Below are 19,184 nucleotides of genomic sequence, written 5' to 3'. Positions count from 1 at the left end.
ATGAAATTTAACAAATGTACTAAATTCTTAGAAGATACATACTTACACATTTAAAGATAAAAAGCTGTATTTTTAAGAAATATGATGAGAAGGCAGTCAGTCCACAATATAATTTAGGGTAATTAATTTTCATTTTGCTTGAAATATATATATATATATATACACACACAGAAAAAAAATTAGAAAGACACATACCAAAAATTAACATTGGTTATCTCTGTGTAGTGAGAGTAATCTTTTATTTTTTGCACATTTGTGCACACTTCTATTTTCCTATTGTGACCTATTATTATTTTGTTTCCTCCTCTCCAAGGCACAGAGAGAAATCTAAGACTAGGAAAAGATTGACTGACACATCATTGAGTTAAATTAGTATAGGAGAGCCTTGTATTCAAAGTAAGATAAGGCACCAATACACACAAAGAATAATTAGATCAAAGTTACATTTATGTTGTAAGGGAAGGGATAATTAAAGTAGCAAAATAGATAAAAACCTTACTTGAAGAATGAAGTTTTATTGGAAAATTTCAGGACAAGAGAAATATTATACAATATTTCATTTTTAAGTTACTCTAAGGAAAACAAACAAACAAAAAAAAATGTTTTAAAGGTTATCAAACTGCAGTCCTGAGTGGAATCTTGGGTGATGTCCTCCAACCTTAGGATAGACTGTCCCCTCTCCTCCAGCCAGCTGGGGGGATACGTGGTGGTTTACTCGCCAAGTTGTGTCCGACTCTCATGACCCCATAGACTATAGTCTGCCAGGCTCTCTGTCTATGAGATTTTCCAGGCAAGAGTACTGGCATGGGTTCCCATTCCCTTCTCCAGGGATCTTCCCAACCAAGGGATCAAACCTGGGTCTCCTGCATTCAAAGCAGATTCTTTACCAATTGAGCCACCAGGGAAGCCCCTGTGAGGATGTAGGGAAGGAAATGGCTATGATTGTGCATTCTATCTGGTGATATTCACTGCAAGAGGCTACCAGTGCCTTGCTGTCTCCTGGGGAAATTGTCCATTCAGGAAAAGGTGGAAGAGAGAGATTCAGGAAGGAGAGAGGAAGTTAATGGATGGATAATAGGCAGCTTGAGTGATGGGAGCAGGTTCTTTGTGGGACTCCCTTTATGTTGAAGGAAATGATTTTATCACATGTTTTGTCTGAGACAGGGAGACCCAGGTCCTTGAACAGTGCAAGGGGGTGCCTTCGCCAAGCAAGGAAGTATATCTTTTCATTTTTCCGCTGGCCAGTCTTGCTCCCATCCTTCCTACCACATCTGCTTGGCTTGGAGTTTATATCTAGAAAGCTTGGGTGAAAATTTTCTTGCAAGTTTTATATCATTATTTACACAAACCCAGAAGGATAAGAAAAATGTAGATTTAATCTTCCCCATCCCTCCCCTGCACACACACTCAATCAGTGGCAGTCCAGTGTAGATAGGGATGCAGCCAAGATCGACTCAGGATAACTTTCTCAGAGGAGAGGGAAAAAAAAAAAAAGGCTGGTTTCCTTGGCAATATCAACCCCTCTGGGACATAGAGAAAAAATAAATAAAAAGGCCATTGCCAAGATTATACTACAATTAAGTGTAATGTGCACTAAATTAAAATGTATTACTTTTACATTCATTTATCCAAATATTTAAAAATTCAATTTTTTGTAATTGAAGATGACATACTCCACATATGCTTGGTGTCTGTTTATATTTTGCTTCTTAGCTTTTTGAGAGAACAAATCAAGAAATAAAATTTAATAAAATAAGAAATAGAAAGACTTCCCTCTCAGCCCAGTGGTTAAGACTCTGTGCCTCCACAGCAGGAGGCACAGGTTCGATCCCTCGTCAGAGAAGTTCCACGTGCCTCAGGGTGCAGTCAAAAAAAGAAAGAGAGAAATATAGCCACGGATTATCTAAAACAGATGTGACTGGTTCACCTTTCCACAATCCTCTGAGTATACCTGATGTCAGGGTGAAAATGCAAATAGGGAACACAAAGAGCAGAAGAGGACAGTATCTGGGATTCATAGTCTAGTTCATATCTGCTCCCTGCCTTTGAGGGCACAGGATTAAGATGTATAAGGTTGAAGACCAAAGAGGTCTAGATTAAACAGAAGGGTGAACAGAGACCCCCAAAATAAGCCCAGTTACTTATTGACCTCCTTCTATGACTTTCTATGCTGATTAAGAGGTCCCATTATCAAACTTTCCTCATTTATTCTCTAATTTAGAAATTAAAATTTGTGAGAAACTTTTTCTTAATAATTTGCAGTCATTCATAGGTTAGATCCATGCGTTTTCTTGTCAAAGACTAAAAATACTGACACAAACTTATCTGAGTGGGAAGAGTGGATGAAGGCGTGCCCTCTGTGATAGGTGACATCCTGCAATGGGAGCAAGGAAGAAAAAAAAAACCTTAGGGACAGAGCACTAAGAAGAATGTGGAGCCTGAGTGAGACAAGACAAAAGAGATTGAGACAAGACAAAAGAGATTCTGCTCAGTCACTATCCTCTTCCTACACCCTGGCATGTTGGGATAAAGAAAAAGCTTGATTTGGTCTTTCAGAGATGAAAAATCTTCTGCTTATAGAAAATAGCAAAAGCTTGGAAAATAACCTAATATAAAACTCAAAAGGTAAAGAATCAGCCTGCAATGCAGAAGACTGTGTCCGATCCCTGGGTCAGGAAGATCCCCTGCAGAAGGAAATGGCAGCTCATTCCAGTATTCTTGCCTGGGAAATACCATGGACAGAGGAACCTGGAGGCCACAGTTGGTGGGGTCACAAAGAGCCAGACACGACTGAGCAACTAACACACAAAACTCAAAAAATCACTCAGCACCCACAGCCTTGATATATGTATCGACTAAATACTTTGCTCTGTCACCTTTGAATATATTAACAAACAATAGAAGGCTCCATGATCTTGTGAATATGGTAATGTGAATGCCACGATGATATTCACACATATCTTTGTAGCATTCTGAACACATAACTCTTCCTGAGGACCAACTCTTCAGGCCCCACAGGATGGGAAGAAAAGCACTTTTTCAGAGAAGGCCGAGTCATGAACAATAAGGAGAACCCATGCCTCCAGCCCCCTGGAGGAGTTAGGTTTGCCCTGGCACACAGAGCTTTACACATAAGACAGACACATGCAAATAGTAGAGCTTTTTAGAGTCAAATAAATAAATACACTTGAAAAAAATGACATAGATTTATAAACCTGGCCTATGACAATGGGATTCAGGTTACTAGGAACTAGTTCTATCTTTACATTTTCAGTGATCAGCACATATAGGGGGCAGTCTAGATAGTGAATTTGATTCAAGACACAGGATAAAGTCAGCTTTCTCCTATTGGTGTTAGAAGTTGATTATCCAATTTGGCTGTTCAGTGGGGGCTCAAGACAATAGAAACTCTTGAGGGTTGTGGGGGGGGGGCGGTGCTTTCTTTCAGATCACCTGATGTTAATACTATCAATGCATTAATCATCCTAATGAATAGTTACAGTTGGTCTTAGACCTCACTCTCCGAGAAGGCTGAGGGCGTCTCCCTCAGACGTGGTGATTCAGCGAGCAGATGACAAGAGGGCCTGTGTTGGTCCCTTCGTTTGGGAGACAAGGGGAGAAGATGGGCCTGAGAGCCTCTTGGAAAGAGGCTGGAGGGAAGCTGTAGATGAGGGACTCGTCTGTCACATTGTAGAACGCTATATGTCCGGACTCATAGTCTAAGAAGATGCCAACCTTATGCACTGGCTCTCTGACATGTTGGCCTTTCAAAGGTGATGAGACCCAAAGACTATAATCATCTCCAATCTTTAAGCCTATAAGTGAGAAGAGGTCCCCAGGAGGCTTGGGGAGATTCCCCTTCCTGCTCACTGAGTCCTTACAGATGCCCACCTCCCACTCCGTCTTGTTGCCTACTTCCACCTCCCAGTAGTGTCTCCCGCAGGTGAAGACCTGAGTGCCCAGCACCGTGGCAGACTGGTCAAATCTTTCAGGGTTGTCAGGCAACTGCTGTCGGATTCCTCCATGTTTCACACTTTTCAGATCCTCAGACAAGACTAGGTAGGCATTGGCTGTGGCTGGATCTAGGGTTATATCCGCTGCAAAAGGAGAAAAGAATGAATCCCCATTTGCATTCTAGAAAACTCTCTTACGTATGTGGAATTTAAATTAAGGTCTTAGTATCTAGTCCTTTTTTTTTTTTTTTTTGACTGAGCCACTCAGCATGCAGGATCTTAGTTCCCCTCCCAGGGACAGAACCCATAACCCCTGCAATAGAAGCATGGAGTCTTAACCACTGGATCACGAGGGAAGCCCCTAGTCCTATTGTTTAAAATTTAATTTAGGTGACGGTGGTGGGGATTTTTGTCCTGATTGGAACAGTGTCTCTGAGACCCTTATTTTACTGTATCACAAAACATAGAGAGTGGATCTCTAAAAGGAAACCAATAAATCATGTGGAGAATGATATTAGATCTCTGATAATGGAGTGGAAGTGGTTCTGTTTAAAAGACACTTGTAGAACTAAGAGCTGTTTATCCACACAGGTCATATATTTTGTCATTTGTATTTGTTTTAGCCAGGGTTGGTTATGGTTCTTGAGTTTGAGTGGGAGAAAAAGTTATCGGTTACTTAACTACTTGGTGCCAGGCATTTTCTGTACATTATCTCATTTAATCATGGCAAATATTATTATCTTCTTTCCATTTTTATAAAAGAAAAAAATACTGAGGTTCGTAGAGGTTAGGAAACTGGGCCAAGATTACAAAGTTGCCGAGTGTTTGAATAGCAATTCCTAATCCGCATTTTTCATTATCTCAAGCTTAAATGTATTAATAACTTCCTATGAGTTAGGGCTCCCCAGATGGCGCTAGTGGTAAAGAATCTGCCTGCTCATGTAGGAGACACAAGAGTCACAAGTTGGATCTCTGGATCTGGAAGATTCGCCTGGAGTAGGCAATGGCAACCCACTTCAGTATTCTTGCCTGAGGAATCCCATGGACAGAGGAGCCTGGTGGGCTACAGTCCATGGGGTCACAAAGAGTCGGACCTGACTGAGCACAGATATAGTGCAACTGCCAATGATCATTCGATGAAACTCGTTTTGAACCCCGTGAGAGACCACCTCTCCCAGCCTCCTGGGAGTAACTATCATTGATTATCCAGACAAGATCAGGCACCCCCATCATATCATTTTATACTTTTCTTTGTAGATCAAATCCCAATCATCACTATCTGTTTGATTAACATCAGTCTCCTCAATCTCACTGTAAGATCTACAAAAGCAGAAGTAAGTGTGTCTCATTCATCATTGTAAATATGTGCATGCGTGCTGCATGTGTGCTAAGTCGCATCAGTTGTGTCTGACTCTGTGCAACCCTATGTACCGTAGCCTGCCAGGCTCCTCTATCCATGGGATTCTCCAGGCAAGAATACTGGACTGGGTTGCCATGCCCTCCTCCAGCGGATCTTCCTGACCCAGGGATCAAACCCGTGCCTCTTATGTCTCTCTTATGCATTGGCATGTGGGTTCTTTACCACTTTGCACCACAGAACCTAAGAGCACAGTCCCTACTATAGCACATAGTAGGCACTTCTCAAATATCTGTTGAGTCCAGCATCCATTAGGCCTTTCTCTGAAGGTCAGATTGTCAACAAGATAAAAGGTGAAACCTAGTGCTCACCTCTCTAAGTCTTAGCCAGTGTAAATATTTGGAGCATTCTAAAAGGATAGTTCTTTGAATGTTCCCTCACTGAGATTTAAGAGTTTAGATCAGCTTTTATCCTCACAAGAACAGAGGGAGCAACGCAGAACCCCCTGAGGAGTTCTGTGTGTGTGCATGTACAAGGCGACGGGATGGACAAAACAGGACCATGCAAACAGAGGAAGGAGCAGGACTCAGACAGAAAACAAAGTCAGATCAAACATCAGTCAAGTCTCAGTGCTTCTGCCCATTCCAGCAGAGATGGTCTGTGCCCACCCTGCACCCATCAACTCTGAAAGCCCCTAGAGGGTTGACAAATCATGCTGACTTACTGCTGAATTTTCTTAGCATCTCCCTCATTCCTGTGATGTGGCACAGAGTCAGTTCCGTGCTGATGGCCTCTGGACACTGAAGCAAGAGGGGCTCGCTCCTACGGGAGGGCAGAGACGGTCACTTGGTCTCCTCCGCACAGACCGCATGACCTGCTCCAACGTGAGTATCCAGCCCTTTCTGCCCCAACAGCTTGGACACTTTCATCCCCTCTCTGAAAACCTATTGCATCAGCACCACCACCCCATTCCTTACACGACTGAACACAGAAGAAAAACCTACCTTTCCAGTATTCCTCTCACATCCTAAGGGTATAAAAGAAAGAAAGTTAGTTTTCTGCACTCTGAGCGCTAGCAAAGACAGTCCATTTTGAATACAGTCCTTTGCAGATTTCATAGAGTCCCCTTCCCATGGCTCAAGAATACTTTGAATGGGAGATCGTGTGGCAGAAAAAAGTCTCGAACTTCTTCTAGGATGAGTGCTTGTGAATGTGAAATGTTTCTCACAATAACTAAAGATCTCTTTTTCTCATACCATCCTTTGTCAACAGAACTTGGCTGAGAAAGGAGTCAAACTATTGGCCTTATTATCTAATGATGTCTCTGGGAGGTAGAAATAAGCAAAGGGAAGTAGCTTTGTGAGAGGTGAAACTAAGCCTGTGTATGGTTAGACTGGGTTATTGTACGTGCTAAGTCTCACTTCAGTTGTGTCCGACTCTTAGCGACCCCATGGACTGTAGCCCACCAGGCTCCTCTGTCCATGGGATTCTCCAGGCAAGAATAATGGAGTGGGTTGCTGTGCTGTCCTCCAGGGGATCTTCCTGACCCAGGGATGGAACCCAGGTCTCTTAGGTCTTCTGCATTGGCAGGCAGGTTTTTTTTTTTACCAGCAGTGCCACCTAGAAAGCCTGAACTGGCTTATTGGGAAGGCAATAAATTAAATAGCAGCATTCTGGGGAGCTAGTCTAGGAAAGTGATTTGAAGCCGGAAACAGGAAACTGGAACACAGCTTATGTTTAGAAAGGTCCCAAAGAACTCAATAGTAGCCTAGAAAGTTAGTAGAGGAAAGATGGTGAGGAATGTGGACTCAGTACACAAATACATGGGTTCTATCACCTACTAGCTATTTGACAGGCAAATTATCTGAACTACTAAATAACTGCCACTATTACCTGGATGAAAGTCGAGTTTTGGGGAGAATGGATACATGTATATGGATGGCTGAGTCCCTTTGCTGTTCACCTGAAACTATCATAACATTGTTAATGGGCTATACTCCAATATGAAATAAAAAGTTAAAATAAAACAAAATAACTGCCTCCATTAACCCGTTTTAGGGCTTCCCTGGTGGCTCAGAGGTTAAAGCGTCTGCCTCCAATGCGGGAGACCCGAGTTTGAGCCCTGGGTTGGGAAGATCCCCTGGAGAAGGAAATGGTAACCCACTCCAGTATTCTTGCCTGGAGAATCCCATGGACGGAGAAGCCTGGTGGGCTACAGTCCATGGGGTCACAAAGAGTCAGACACGACTGAGCAACTTCACTTCACTTCAACCCGTTTTATCACTACCGATCACCTATAGTAAATATCATAATAGTTAAATATCATAATAGTTAAATAATAGTTATATCATAATAGTTAAATATCATAATAGTTAAATAATAGCATTTAACCTCATCGGGTCTTTTTGAAGATGTAATTTAAAGTGCCCAGTACACAATGTTCATTAAATATAAAATATTTGGCAAAGCTGAGATTGCAATAAGGCAGGTACACAAAAAAATTGGAGTCATAATTTGACTTGTTTGGATGGACATTCCTCTTTTCTTTTTTTACCTTTTCCTCTTCAAAATTTTATTTACACTATACAGAGAACAGTCATTCTTTAAGAAAGTTTTCTTGGGGGGCCAGAACTTAATTTTTCAAGTAAATAAAGAAAACTTTATTCTGTGCAACTTGAAATATGATAGATGACATAAGGGGTTTTTTTTCATTCGTTTCTCCAATGTTCTTACCTCGAAAGACTCTATAATCGAGTTCTGACACGTGGACTCTATCTGTTCCATCATTTTGCTCAGGCTTCGCATCTGCTGGGTCAGCCTGATCTCATTGTCCCGCAGTTTCTTCAGGTTCTCTCGTTCCTCCATTTCCAGCAGCTGCAGCTGCAGCTGCTCCTCCTCCTTCAGGAACTGGTGCATTTTTGCATATTCTGACAGGACAACCTGCTTACAGGTCTTTGTCTCTTCCTGCCGTCACACCAGCATGCACACACGCGCACACACACACGCACACACACACGCACACACACACACACACACACACACGGACAACAAAGTTAGTCACAGAATCACTTAAGTAGATTTTTAACTCTTACAAAGTCCTGGAGTTTCACTGTGACAATTCTTGAAACCTGACACATAACACATACATTCTGTTGACTAGCTAGGTGGATAGTTTGATATTTTAGGAGCTGTGTGTTGTAGCTTATAGTAGTAAAAAAAAAAAAAATCAAAAATTCTACTCCTAGGAGATTGTCATTCTAGTGGAAGCAACAAAAAATAAACAAGCAAATTATGATAGGTGGTGATGAGTACTATTATTTTTTAAAAGTAAAGCAAAATAAAGTTAGGACAAAAATTAAGGTGGGGGAAGCATGAATTCATTTATTCATCAAACATTTAGTCAATGAAAGTAGACAATGGGTCACATACTAGGAATAGAAATGAACATCACCAATGCTCCCATGTAAGAAGTCAGAGGTTATTGAGATAATCAAAAACATGCTTTTAAAAAATCTAATTAGACATTTAGTTCTGTTCTTTGCTATATAGCTTAAATTCTAGTCTGCAGCTAACCTCGAGCTCTTGTTCAGGTGTACCAATCCACACCGTATTTTGCTTCAATTTTCCTTCCTCTTTGTTTCTTTTTTATCTGCCCTTTTTCCCCTAAATCATTTGAGATATTCTTTTTTTCAATCAGTTTCCATTCTATATGATATATCTATAACATATATTTCACAATTATAATCAGAGCAGAAATATAGGTAGCCACCATGTGGTATAGGTACAAAGAAGGGAAAAATAAGCCAGCCAGGCGATGGGAGAATTGAGCTGAGTCTTCAGATGGACAAACAGAGGTAGGCAGCCCAGAGCAAGGATACTCCACACTGCAGCACTGGAGATGGTAAGTTCTGTCATTTTCTTCTCATGCTCCATGAAGCATCCCTCTAGGCCCCCTTGTAGAATCACATACAAAATGGAAAAGTAAAACAGATACTGACCTTACACAATATCACTCTCTCCTTCTCATGGTTTAATATAACCTCTGTTTCCTTTCTCTTTTTACACAAAATGTCTAGTATTTCCTGGAGTTTCTCCTGCAATAGAAACAAACTCTTTGTGGTAAATGAGCAGAGCACCAGGTCATGAAGGGGTCTTGAGGACCACTAACAAGATGACTGAGACTTTAGATCAAAAGGGGAAAAAGGATCCATGCCCAGATTTGTGATATGGTGCCTGGAGATTAACACCCATGACTGTCACCCATAGAAAATATTATGGCAGCTGGGGCTTCCTTGGTGGTTCAGACAGTAAAGAATCTGCCTGCAAGGTGGGAGATCCGGGTTTGATCCTTGGGTCAGGAAGATCCCCTGGAGAAGGGCATGGCAACCCACTCCGGTATTCTTGCCTGGAGAATCCCATGGACAGAGGAACCTGGTGGGCAAAGAGTCGGACGTAACTGAGCAACTAACATCACCTTATGCGATAGAATCTGATTTGTGTTCTGAAATTCATATCGAGCCTCCCATCTTACTTTGTGATGTTCCTCAGCCTCACTGGAGAGATTCATTCTGTTTACTCCGTGGCCTTGGGTTAAGAAGTTGTGGCCCCCCGGCTCCTCATCAGACAACATCCTGGTGGCAGCCAGCATCCTCTCGTAGCTGCCCTGGTTGCCCTCACTCTGCAGGACCTGGGATCTGAGCTGCTTGCCGATGCCAGCCAGCCTCCCCAGACGCTCATTGGGCTGGAAATGCGGGATCTCCAAGGTCCTCCAGCACTCAGGACATGACAAGGGGGTGTTATGTTCCTCCCAGCTTCTCAGGAGACACACCAGACAAAAGCTGTGCCCACACTCGGTGGTCACTGGGCTGGTGAAATAGTCCAAGCAGATGAAACAGGTCAGCTCCTCCCTGAGATTCTCCATCAGATCTGCTGTAGACATTTTCTCAAAGAAGGACATATCAGCAAGTCTCTATTCTGGGATTTGAAAATGCTCCCCCAGAGTCTATTGTTTCGAGTAACAAGTGGGTAATCATTTGCTATGTTGTTATTACACAAAATTCTTACTCTCCTCTGTGACTAATTTCACCCATTGACACAAAGCCAATTATGACTTAATTTGGAACTCCTGTATGCTGGGTTCATCATCAACCCCAAACTTTTAAGGAATGTCATGCAAGCCACATGCTGGATTCTGAAGATACTTGCTGCTAAGAGTTGTCATTTCAAGAGTTGATTACTATGTATAAATAGTACCATCAAACCACTGAGACACATTGGTTTTAGGCTGGAGGGTTGGGTATGCTATGCTAAGTCACTTTAGTCGTGTCCGACTCTGTGTGACCCCATAGATGGCAGCTACCAGGCTCCCCCGTCCCTGGGATTCTCCAGGCAAGAACTCTGGAGTGGGTTGCCATTTCCTTCTCCAATGCATGAAAGTGAAAAGTGAAAGCGAAGTCGCTCAGTCATGTCCAACTCCTAGCGACCCCATGGACTGCAGCCCACCAGGCTCCTCCATCCATGGGACTCTCCAGGCAAGAGTACTGGAGTGGGGTGCCATTGCCTTCTCCGGAGGGTTGGGTAATTTGGTATAAACCAGTACAGAGATTTAAATTATAATGATCTCTGATAATATCGGAATTAGAGTCTCAGCCAAATCTTTCCACTAATGGAATCTAGTTGAGATACTGAAGGAAGAAAACTATAGTATACATTCCTTCTCTCTTTAGGGCCTTTTCTTTCTTTGCCCAAAGCCTACAAGCTTTTCGCTCCTTTATCAGGTACTGTGTCCTTTGATTTAATTTTATTCATTCCCCCAATTGAGACTAATGCCACTGAAGCATTCCCTGACTTTTGATGTACAATGGATTACTAGAGTTAGATGTATTGCTCTGCCCTACAGACTATGATACTCACCTCTCTGCCACCACAGAAAGCACCAAGAACATCTTTGTTGTTGGAAGTTGCCACGGGGAGCCATGACACTGTGGAGTGGATGGAAAGAAATTGTATTTCAGGATAAACATAATTTTGCCCGTTTCTTTTCACCCTTTGAAAATTTTTAAACTAGACCTTCTTAAACCTCATCACTTCTTACTGGACAGAAATTAAGTATGTAGATGTTATTTTTATACTGATGAAAAAACTAAATGTTCGATTTGCAGACTGTGTACAACCACCTCTGAAATTAGTGCTAAATCCTATACATTTGCTGTCATATGTTCAGAAGAATCGAGTCTTGTCATGGTACGTCCTCCACTCCCTGCATACCAGGAAGTGCAATCTTAAAAGCTCTTCCTCAGAGTCTAACCAGCTCTATACCCCCATCATGTTCATCATACTTTATTTCTATTTTTCTCTTCTCACTCTCCAACTTGGCAACCTTTCATGGTTCTCCATACTCGTGTTATCCTAATAATTTCTTTCTGACATTCATGCTCCCAACTGATTCTTCTTTCCCAATCATCTCCAACAAGATGTTAAATGTTTCCTTATCCTGAACTTTTGTCAAAAGACGTTTTCAAGCCTGAAATGATTCTGCCTCCGCCTTCCATCCTCCTAGTCAAAACTCATTTTTCTAAAGTCATTAATGTTTTAATCATATGTCATATGGGAATGACTGGAGTGAGAATTTATGCTAGCAAAAAGAAGCACCAGAGCAAAGAGTTATACCAAAGTTTGGGGTCATGAAATCTCTAGTGTTCAGATTTCTTATAGGCTAGAAATTAGGGGCACAGCTTCAAAATATTGTTAGAAATTAGTCTTGAGTAAGGGTCTTGCAAACACACACATACATGAGATAAAAACTACATTGCCATGAATTGCCATCTCTGGGAAAAGGATTTATGTTACCATGTACAGTCGATGTGTTAATTTCCCACACAAACTCAGAGTCTTTCACACTGACCAGAATTATTAGAATAAGCCCTTCATCACAGAGCCCGTATTCCAGTTTGGAATGAGGGGACTCTCGTGTTCTGAGTCGACTCACACTGATCTGTTTCATCCCACTTCCCTCTTCCAAATAAACCCCTTCCGTAACTCAACACAATAACCATATCTTATTCATCACTGACTAAAAGAACCTTTTGCTCATAGCAAGGACTCAGTTTCCCTGTAAATAAGTTTCAGATGAATAGGTAGGGGAACCATATTGTTGTAGAATCACAATCTTCTGTCTAACTGGAAGCCAAGAGGTCATACAGTCCAACCACCTTCTAAAGATGATGAAGAAATGGAGACTAATAAATTGTGTTAGTTCCCTGAATACTTAGTGTAGGAGTCAAGCCTGGGCTAGGAAGCTGGGTCTCCCTCCTGCCTGTCATTCTTTTCTGTCTACACTATGCTGCAACTTGCTTATTGTCTTCTTTTAAAAAATAATTTCTATTTATTTTGGCCACGGCTTGTAGCACATAGAATATTAGTTCCCAGTCCAGTGATTGAACCCAAGCTACCTGCATTGGCAATGCTGGGTCTTAACCACTGGACTGCTAGGGAAGTCCCACTTACTTACTGGCTCAAGTGTCTTTCAGAAGGAAATTAGAGAGCTCTCATTATGGTGTGATCCTGTGATAAGCATCTGCAATCAATGGCTACACACTCACTATTGGGAAAGCAGACTTCTTTACCTTCTGTCTGAACACCTTGATTAAATTTAATTCAAGATGAAGTTTATAGAGTGGGCCAGCCTTCCCAAAACCCATTATACCAACCCTCTGAGCCCTGTACAGCCAGACAGGATTTCTGAGATTAACAACTCAAACAGCTGCTTCTCTGGCCTGTCTCCTCCTGCAGAGGTAACCAAGAGGTAACTCAAGAGGTCCGCAGTCACAACTATCACCCACTTGCAGCTAGGTGTGAAACACACAGAAAAGAGGAACCTCAAAGACACAGGGAGGGCTAAGAGTTCCCAGGTGGTCCAGTGGTTAGGACTCCACGCTGACACTGCCAACGTTGAAGATTCAGCCCCTGATCCCGGAAGATCTTGTAAGGCCTGTAAAAAGAGCCTTAAAAAAAAAAAAAAGTGGTAGAATTTAAATTTCTTGACTGCTTTGGCATTTTTGTAGAAGAAATATTTCCTTCTTGATGAAAAACCAGGGAAAACTTCATTTGACCTGGACCTTTAAACTAACGGCTTAGGCACATTTCAAATAAAGGAATTAGCTACTATTTAGAAGTGAGAAAGCTGTGGGGATATTTGAAGAATAAAATACATGATCTGACAGTGGGTCAAGGTATTATCATAACAAAAAATATAGATTGTAACATTCTCTTTATCTAAGATATATTAAAAGACCCTGTTCGGCTTGTAAATATTCGCCTTTGTTATTCTTTCTAGGTAGCCTGTTGTTTCTACCCACTACACCTGGAGGGCAGATCAGAGGGGAGGGAGCTAGTGCTAAAAATTCACACTCCGTTCAAAGTTGTAACCCAGCAGCTCCTGCTGAGTTACCAAGGTCGGAGGCTGAGAGTTGCCTTCCAGAGCTCTGACAATTTATATGTCTTATGTGAGCATTTAGGCTGAGGTGTTTTGTTTGTTTTTCTGGAGAATAAACCCTTTATTTGTTCATCCCTTTACATTAAGAAAAGTCAACTGTTGAAAATGTACTTGTTCCGGGCTTCGTGCTGAATGCTTTATGTACTTTATCTTCTAAAGAGATAAAAAGGGAAGCCAAGGAAAAGAAGAAAAACATCTGAGTTAGGAAGCCTGAGCAGGAAAATTTTTAAAAAGCAGTTTGAACAAATAGTGAAAAATAAGGATAAAAAGACATAGTCTAAATTTAGGTTGGACTATTAAGAAAAAGGAGTTATAGTTTAACTTCCCTCTCCATTTTATTTGTTTTTTCGGTTCCAATCTTTTTTTTTTAATTATTCTTTAAAATTCATTTTTCATTGGAGGATAATTGCTTTACAATGATGTGTCTGTTTCTGCTGTATAACGACATGAATCAGCCATAAGTACACATATATATCCCCGCTCTTTCCCCTTTTTTAATGGGGAGGATGGGATTTGAGATTATTACAGATAAATAATTTTGAGTACCATGCAAACAGGATTTAATATTGGTAAAGGATAATGCTAGATTGAAAAAAGAGAATGCAAAAGTAACTAGTTTTTTTTTAATTTATTTATTTTTAATTGAAGGATAATTGCTTTTCAGTATTGTGTTGGTTTCTGCCGAACAGCAACATGAATCAGCCATAGGTATACATATGTCCACTCCCTCCTGAACGTCCCTTCCACCTCCCTCCCCAAGGTCGCTAGTTTTGTGTCTTGCTTTTATCATGTGACACTCTTTAGGAGATGCCTATCACTTAATCCTCCAGGAATTATTAAACATCTTTATGTTCCAGGTGTACTATACCCAGTAAATTAGAAAAACAATTATCTCACATAGACATGTATTTTATAGGTAAGGAAACAGATGCTTTTGTGTGTATATGTTGCTTCCTCATCTTTTTAATGGGAAGGTCTGCTTTTCTCAAGGAATTATTAACGTTTATTCCTAAGATTCTCACACCAAAAAAACAGTTATCTTTAGGGGAAAAAAGAATGAGAGTAGCTAGTATAAAATGAGAACTTTGGCTCTTTGCCAAACACCATTCTCTCTCTATCCATTTTTTTTGTTGTTGTTTGTGGCCACGTGTACAGCTTGAGGGATCGTAGTTCCCAAACCAGGGATGAAACTCCACTCCTTCACAATGGGGCTTCCCTGGTGGCTCGGACAGTAAAAACATCTGCCTGTAATGTGGGAGATTGAAGTGAGATTCATGGGTCGGGAAGATCCCCTGGAGAAGGAAATGGCAACTCACTCCAGTATTCTTGCCTGGAGAATTCGATGGACAGAGGAGCCTGGCGGGCTACAGTCCATGGGGTTGCAAAGAGTCAGATACAGCTGAGCAACTGAGAACATACAGCACTCACAGATGAAACCGTTTACCTCAGTTTGGAACTCAAACCCAGCCAAAACCCAGTTTGGGACTTAACACCACAGGGCTGGGACTCAAGCCCAGCCAAAACCCTGTTTGAGACTTGTACCCACGTGGCTGGGACTTGAGCCCAGCCAAAACCCGCAGTACCTGGTTTCAGGACCTAATGAAGCTCAGGTTGTTGATGTCTCATCACAGAAAGAATTCAGTGAGAGACAAAGTAAAATGTGAGAACTGGATTTATTCAGATACAGAGAGAAACACATTCCACAGACAGAGTGTGGGCCATTGCAGAGGGTGAATGCACTGTGAAATTTGGTGTGATTTGTTTTTATAGGGGGAGGATTATTCCAACTATTTTGGAGATTTCCAGGATTTGGGCCACCGCCCACTCCTTGGTCTTTTAACAGTGCCTAGAACTGTCATGGGATCTCTGGGTGCATCATTTTGCTTTGTTGATTGAGGATTAAGGTCTAGTCTTGTCTGCCATCTTGGTCCCATTTGATTCTAATCAGTTTTATTGTGTCCTTGGGCTATGTCATTCTTTCAAAAGTTGTGGTGCTGGTGGTGATTTAGTCGCTAAGTTGTGTCTTTCGACCCCATGGACTGTAGCCCGCCAGGCTCCTCTGTCCATGGGATTTCCCAGGCAAGAATACTGGATTGTGTTGCCATTTCCTTCTCCAGGGGATCTTCCCAACCCAGGGATGGAACCCAGGTCTCTTGTATTGCAGGCAGATTCTCTACCAATTGAAGCCCTGTCCCTTTCCCTCCTGTTACACAATTGAGCAACTAATACTTCACAGTGGGAACACAGAGTCTTAATCCCTGGACTACCAGGGATTCCTTCTCAACACTTTTTATATTTTTACTTAATGCTCCCAGTGGCCCTCAGTTCAGTTCAGTTCAGTCACTCAGTCGTGTCCGACTCTTTGCGACCCCATGAATTGCAGCACGCCATGCCTCCCTGTCCATTACCAACTCCCGGAGTTCAGTCAGACTCACGTCCATCGAGTCAGTGATGCCATCCAGCCATCTCATCCTCTGTCGTCCCCTTCTCCTCCTGCCCCCAATCCTTCCCAGCATCAGAGTCTTTTCCAATGAGTCAACTCTTCGCATGAGGTGGCCAAAGTACTGGAGTTTCAGCTTTAGCATCATTCCTTCCAAAGAAATCCCAGGGCTCATCTCCTTCAGAATGGACTGGTTGGATGTCCTTGAGGTCCAAGGGACTCTCAAGAGTCTTCTCCAACACAACAGTTCAAAAGCATCAATTCTTCAGCGCTCAGCCTTCTTCACAGTCCAACTCTCACATCCATACATGACCACTGGAAAAACCATAGCCCTGACTAGACGGACCTTAGTTGGCAAAGTAATGTCTCTGCTTTTGAAAATGCTATCTAGGTTGGTCATAACTTTTTTTCCAGGGAGTAGCGTCTTTTAATTTCATGGCTGCAGTCACCATCTGCAGTGATTTTGGAGCCCCCAAAAATAAAGTCTGACACCGTTTCCACTGTTTCCCCATCTATTTCCCATGAAGTGATGGGAGGAGGTATATTTTAGTTCTAGTCCCACTTACAGATGAGAAAACAAACCTTGCTTGTGAACCTTGCCCTAGATATTCAAGGTGGCCTAACTCCAGTTGTTGTTTAGTTGAGAAGTTGTGTCTGACTCTTTTGCAACCCCATGGACTATAGCCCACCAGGCTCCTCTGTCCATGGGATTTCCCAGGCAAGAATACTGGAGTGGGTTGCCATTTCCTTCTCCAGGGGATCTTCTCAACCCAGGGATCAAACCCAAGGTACTAGGGCATCCCTGTTGCCTTACTCCAGGGTCCATGCTACTACCCACAGAGCTGTACTTCCATTTCCACAGGATTGAATGAGCCACAAACTTTAAACTCGAGGAGTATACAACTGTGACCAAAAGCAGGTTTGTTGGTTGTGCAAAGATCCAGTCAAATCAAACACTGAAGGTCAATGGGGTGTCTCCCCCTCCAACTATCCAATGGTAATTGGTGCTAGATACTGCCAGGTGGCGCTCCGCCCATGTTTATTGATTGCAGCCACAGAGGTTAAGTTCCTAAGAGGTTAAGCTTATGACATAGCTTAAGAGAGCAAGTGGAATCTCTTGAGAAAAACAAAATGACACTTTTCCTCACCACCCTTGCCCTTTCTTGGATATTGAGGTGCAAAGATCTAAGAAAATACCTGTTGGGCTAGGGCATGAATTATAGTTGGGAGAATCCTAGAGTTGGAGGTCTTAGGCATAGCTGGGAATTCATGAATTATAGTAATTCATGACAATAATCAGGTACTGTGTTTAAGTGTGCTTGACGAAAATTGCTGCAAGTATAAGAACTAAGTGCTAAGCACCCTTAAGGAGCTGTTAAAGGGAAGGTTAAAAAACAAACAAAAAAAAGACTTTTAGAAATGCTTGTGGAGGAGCATCCCCAAAAGATCGAATCTTTCCTGGCAAAGCAGCTGGGGACACAAAGCATGGTTCATGGTCACAGGTTAGGCTAGGTCATTGAGGTTTCATATATGCGACCATATACATGCTCCAAAATGTTTCTTTTTAAATCCTTTCAGTATCTTATTAGAGTCATCGTTCTCAAACTTAATTGTATATATTCACCTGGTGAGTTACACAAAACCTGTAGCCTATAGATTACCTCCAGAGGTTCTGATTGACTTGGTTTAGACATAAAATTAAAATATGTTTGCTTCTTCGAAGGAAAGTTATGACAAACCTAGACAGTGTATTAAAATCAGAGACATCACTTTACCGACAAAGTCCGTTCAGTCAACCTATAGTTTTTCCTGCAGTCATGCACGGATGTGAGAGTTGAACCATAAAGAAGGCTGAGCAATGAAGAACTGATGCTTTCCAATTATGGTGCTGGAGAAGACTCTTGAGAGTCCCTGGGACTGCAAAGAGATCCAACCAGTCAGTCCTAAAGGAAATCAACCCTGATTATTCATTGGAAGGACTGATACTTGAAGTTGAAGCTCCAATACTTTGGCCACCTGATGCAAAGAGCCAACTCATTGAGAAAGACCCTGATGCGGGGAAAAATTGAAGGCAAAAAGAGAAGAGGGTCACAAAGAGTCAGACATGAGTTAGGAACTGAACAACAGTGCCCTAACTGGTACAGTACTTCTCAACATCATGTTGAACTTGTTGAAAATATAGATTCTTGAGCACCACCCCAGACTTACTGAATGAAAACCTCTAGGGTGGAGCCTAGCAATCCCTGTCTTAACAAGATCTCCTCTTGACATGGATGAACTGTAAAGTTTGGAAGCCACAGCTTTAGGCATCATAATTGTTAGAGCTCTCCAGAAGACTCTAATAAGCAGTGAAACTTGAGAAGCAGGACTTTAGTGAAAAAAACTACTCCCTAGGACTGGGTTCCACCGCAATGCAGACTGGTTCCTTGGTCATGTTTTCACCCTGCCTTTTACCAAAATCATACGTCTACGTCCTTGTCTTAGAAACAAGAATTACCAGCAGGAATGTGAATGGAGAATAACATTCTGAGAAGAACATTCTGGGTAGAGGAATTGAAGTCCCACACAACTTAATGGGGTAAGAATGACAATTAAAGCCAATATTTTATAATAACTATAAATGGAATATAACCTTTAAAAATCATGAATCCTTATATTGTACACCTGTAACTTATATTGTGGGGCTTCCCTAGTAGCTCAGTTGGTAAAGAATCTGCATGCAAAGCAGGAGACCCAGATTCGACCCCTGGGTCAGAAAGATCCCCTGGAGAAGGAAATGGCAACCCACTCCAGTATTCTTGCCTGGAGAATTCCATGGACAGAGGAGCCTGGTGGGCTACAGTCCATGGGGTTGCACAGAGTCGGACATGACCGATGCGACTTAGCAGCAGCAGCAACAGGAATTTGGAATCAGTATGGAGTTCGAATTTTTCCTTGGTT

The 19,184-nt window shown here is 42.0% G+C and overlaps 1 protein-coding gene across 1 annotated transcript; it reads right to left on the bottom strand.

Moving 5' to 3' along the window:
• Window positions 1-3,192: 3,192 nt before the first annotated feature.
• TRIML1 (tripartite motif family like 1) lies at window positions 3,193-10,400 on the bottom strand. Its single transcript, XM_061404272.1, has 6 exons — window positions 9,842-10,400; window positions 9,309-9,404; window positions 8,044-8,274; window positions 6,315-6,337; window positions 6,035-6,132; window positions 3,193-4,097 (listed from the first exon to the last, which is right to left on the bottom strand). The coding sequence occupies exons 1-6, from the start codon at window positions 10,265-10,267 to the stop codon at window positions 3,547-3,549; spliced, it is 1,425 nt and encodes a 474-aa protein (XP_061260256.1). The 5' UTR covers window positions 10,268-10,400; the 3' UTR covers window positions 3,193-3,546.
• Window positions 10,401-19,184: the final 8,784 nt, after the last annotated feature.

The sequence above is a fragment of the Bos javanicus genome, chromosome 27, assembly GCF_032452875.1.
Source record: "Bos javanicus breed banteng chromosome 27, ARS-OSU_banteng_1.0, whole genome shotgun sequence".
Lineage (NCBI taxonomy): Eukaryota > Metazoa > Chordata > Mammalia > Artiodactyla > Bovidae > Bos > Bos javanicus.
The sequence above is the reverse complement of the archived record's forward strand: the minus strand, read 5'-3'. Positions and strand labels throughout refer to the sequence as shown.

Coding starts and splice junctions, on each gene's coding strand:
- TRIML1 (XM_061404272.1), bottom strand. CDS start 10,267: ATGTCCTTCTTTGAGAAAATGTCTACAGCAGATCTGATGGAGAATCTC. Junction 9,405..9,841: donor AGGCTGAGGAACATCACAAA/GTAAGATGGGAG, acceptor TTTCTATTGCAG/GAGAAACTCCAGGAAATACT. Junction 6,338..8,043: donor CGATTATAGAGTCTTTCGAG/GTAAGAACATTG, acceptor TTATACCCTTAG/GATGTGAGAGGAATACTGGA.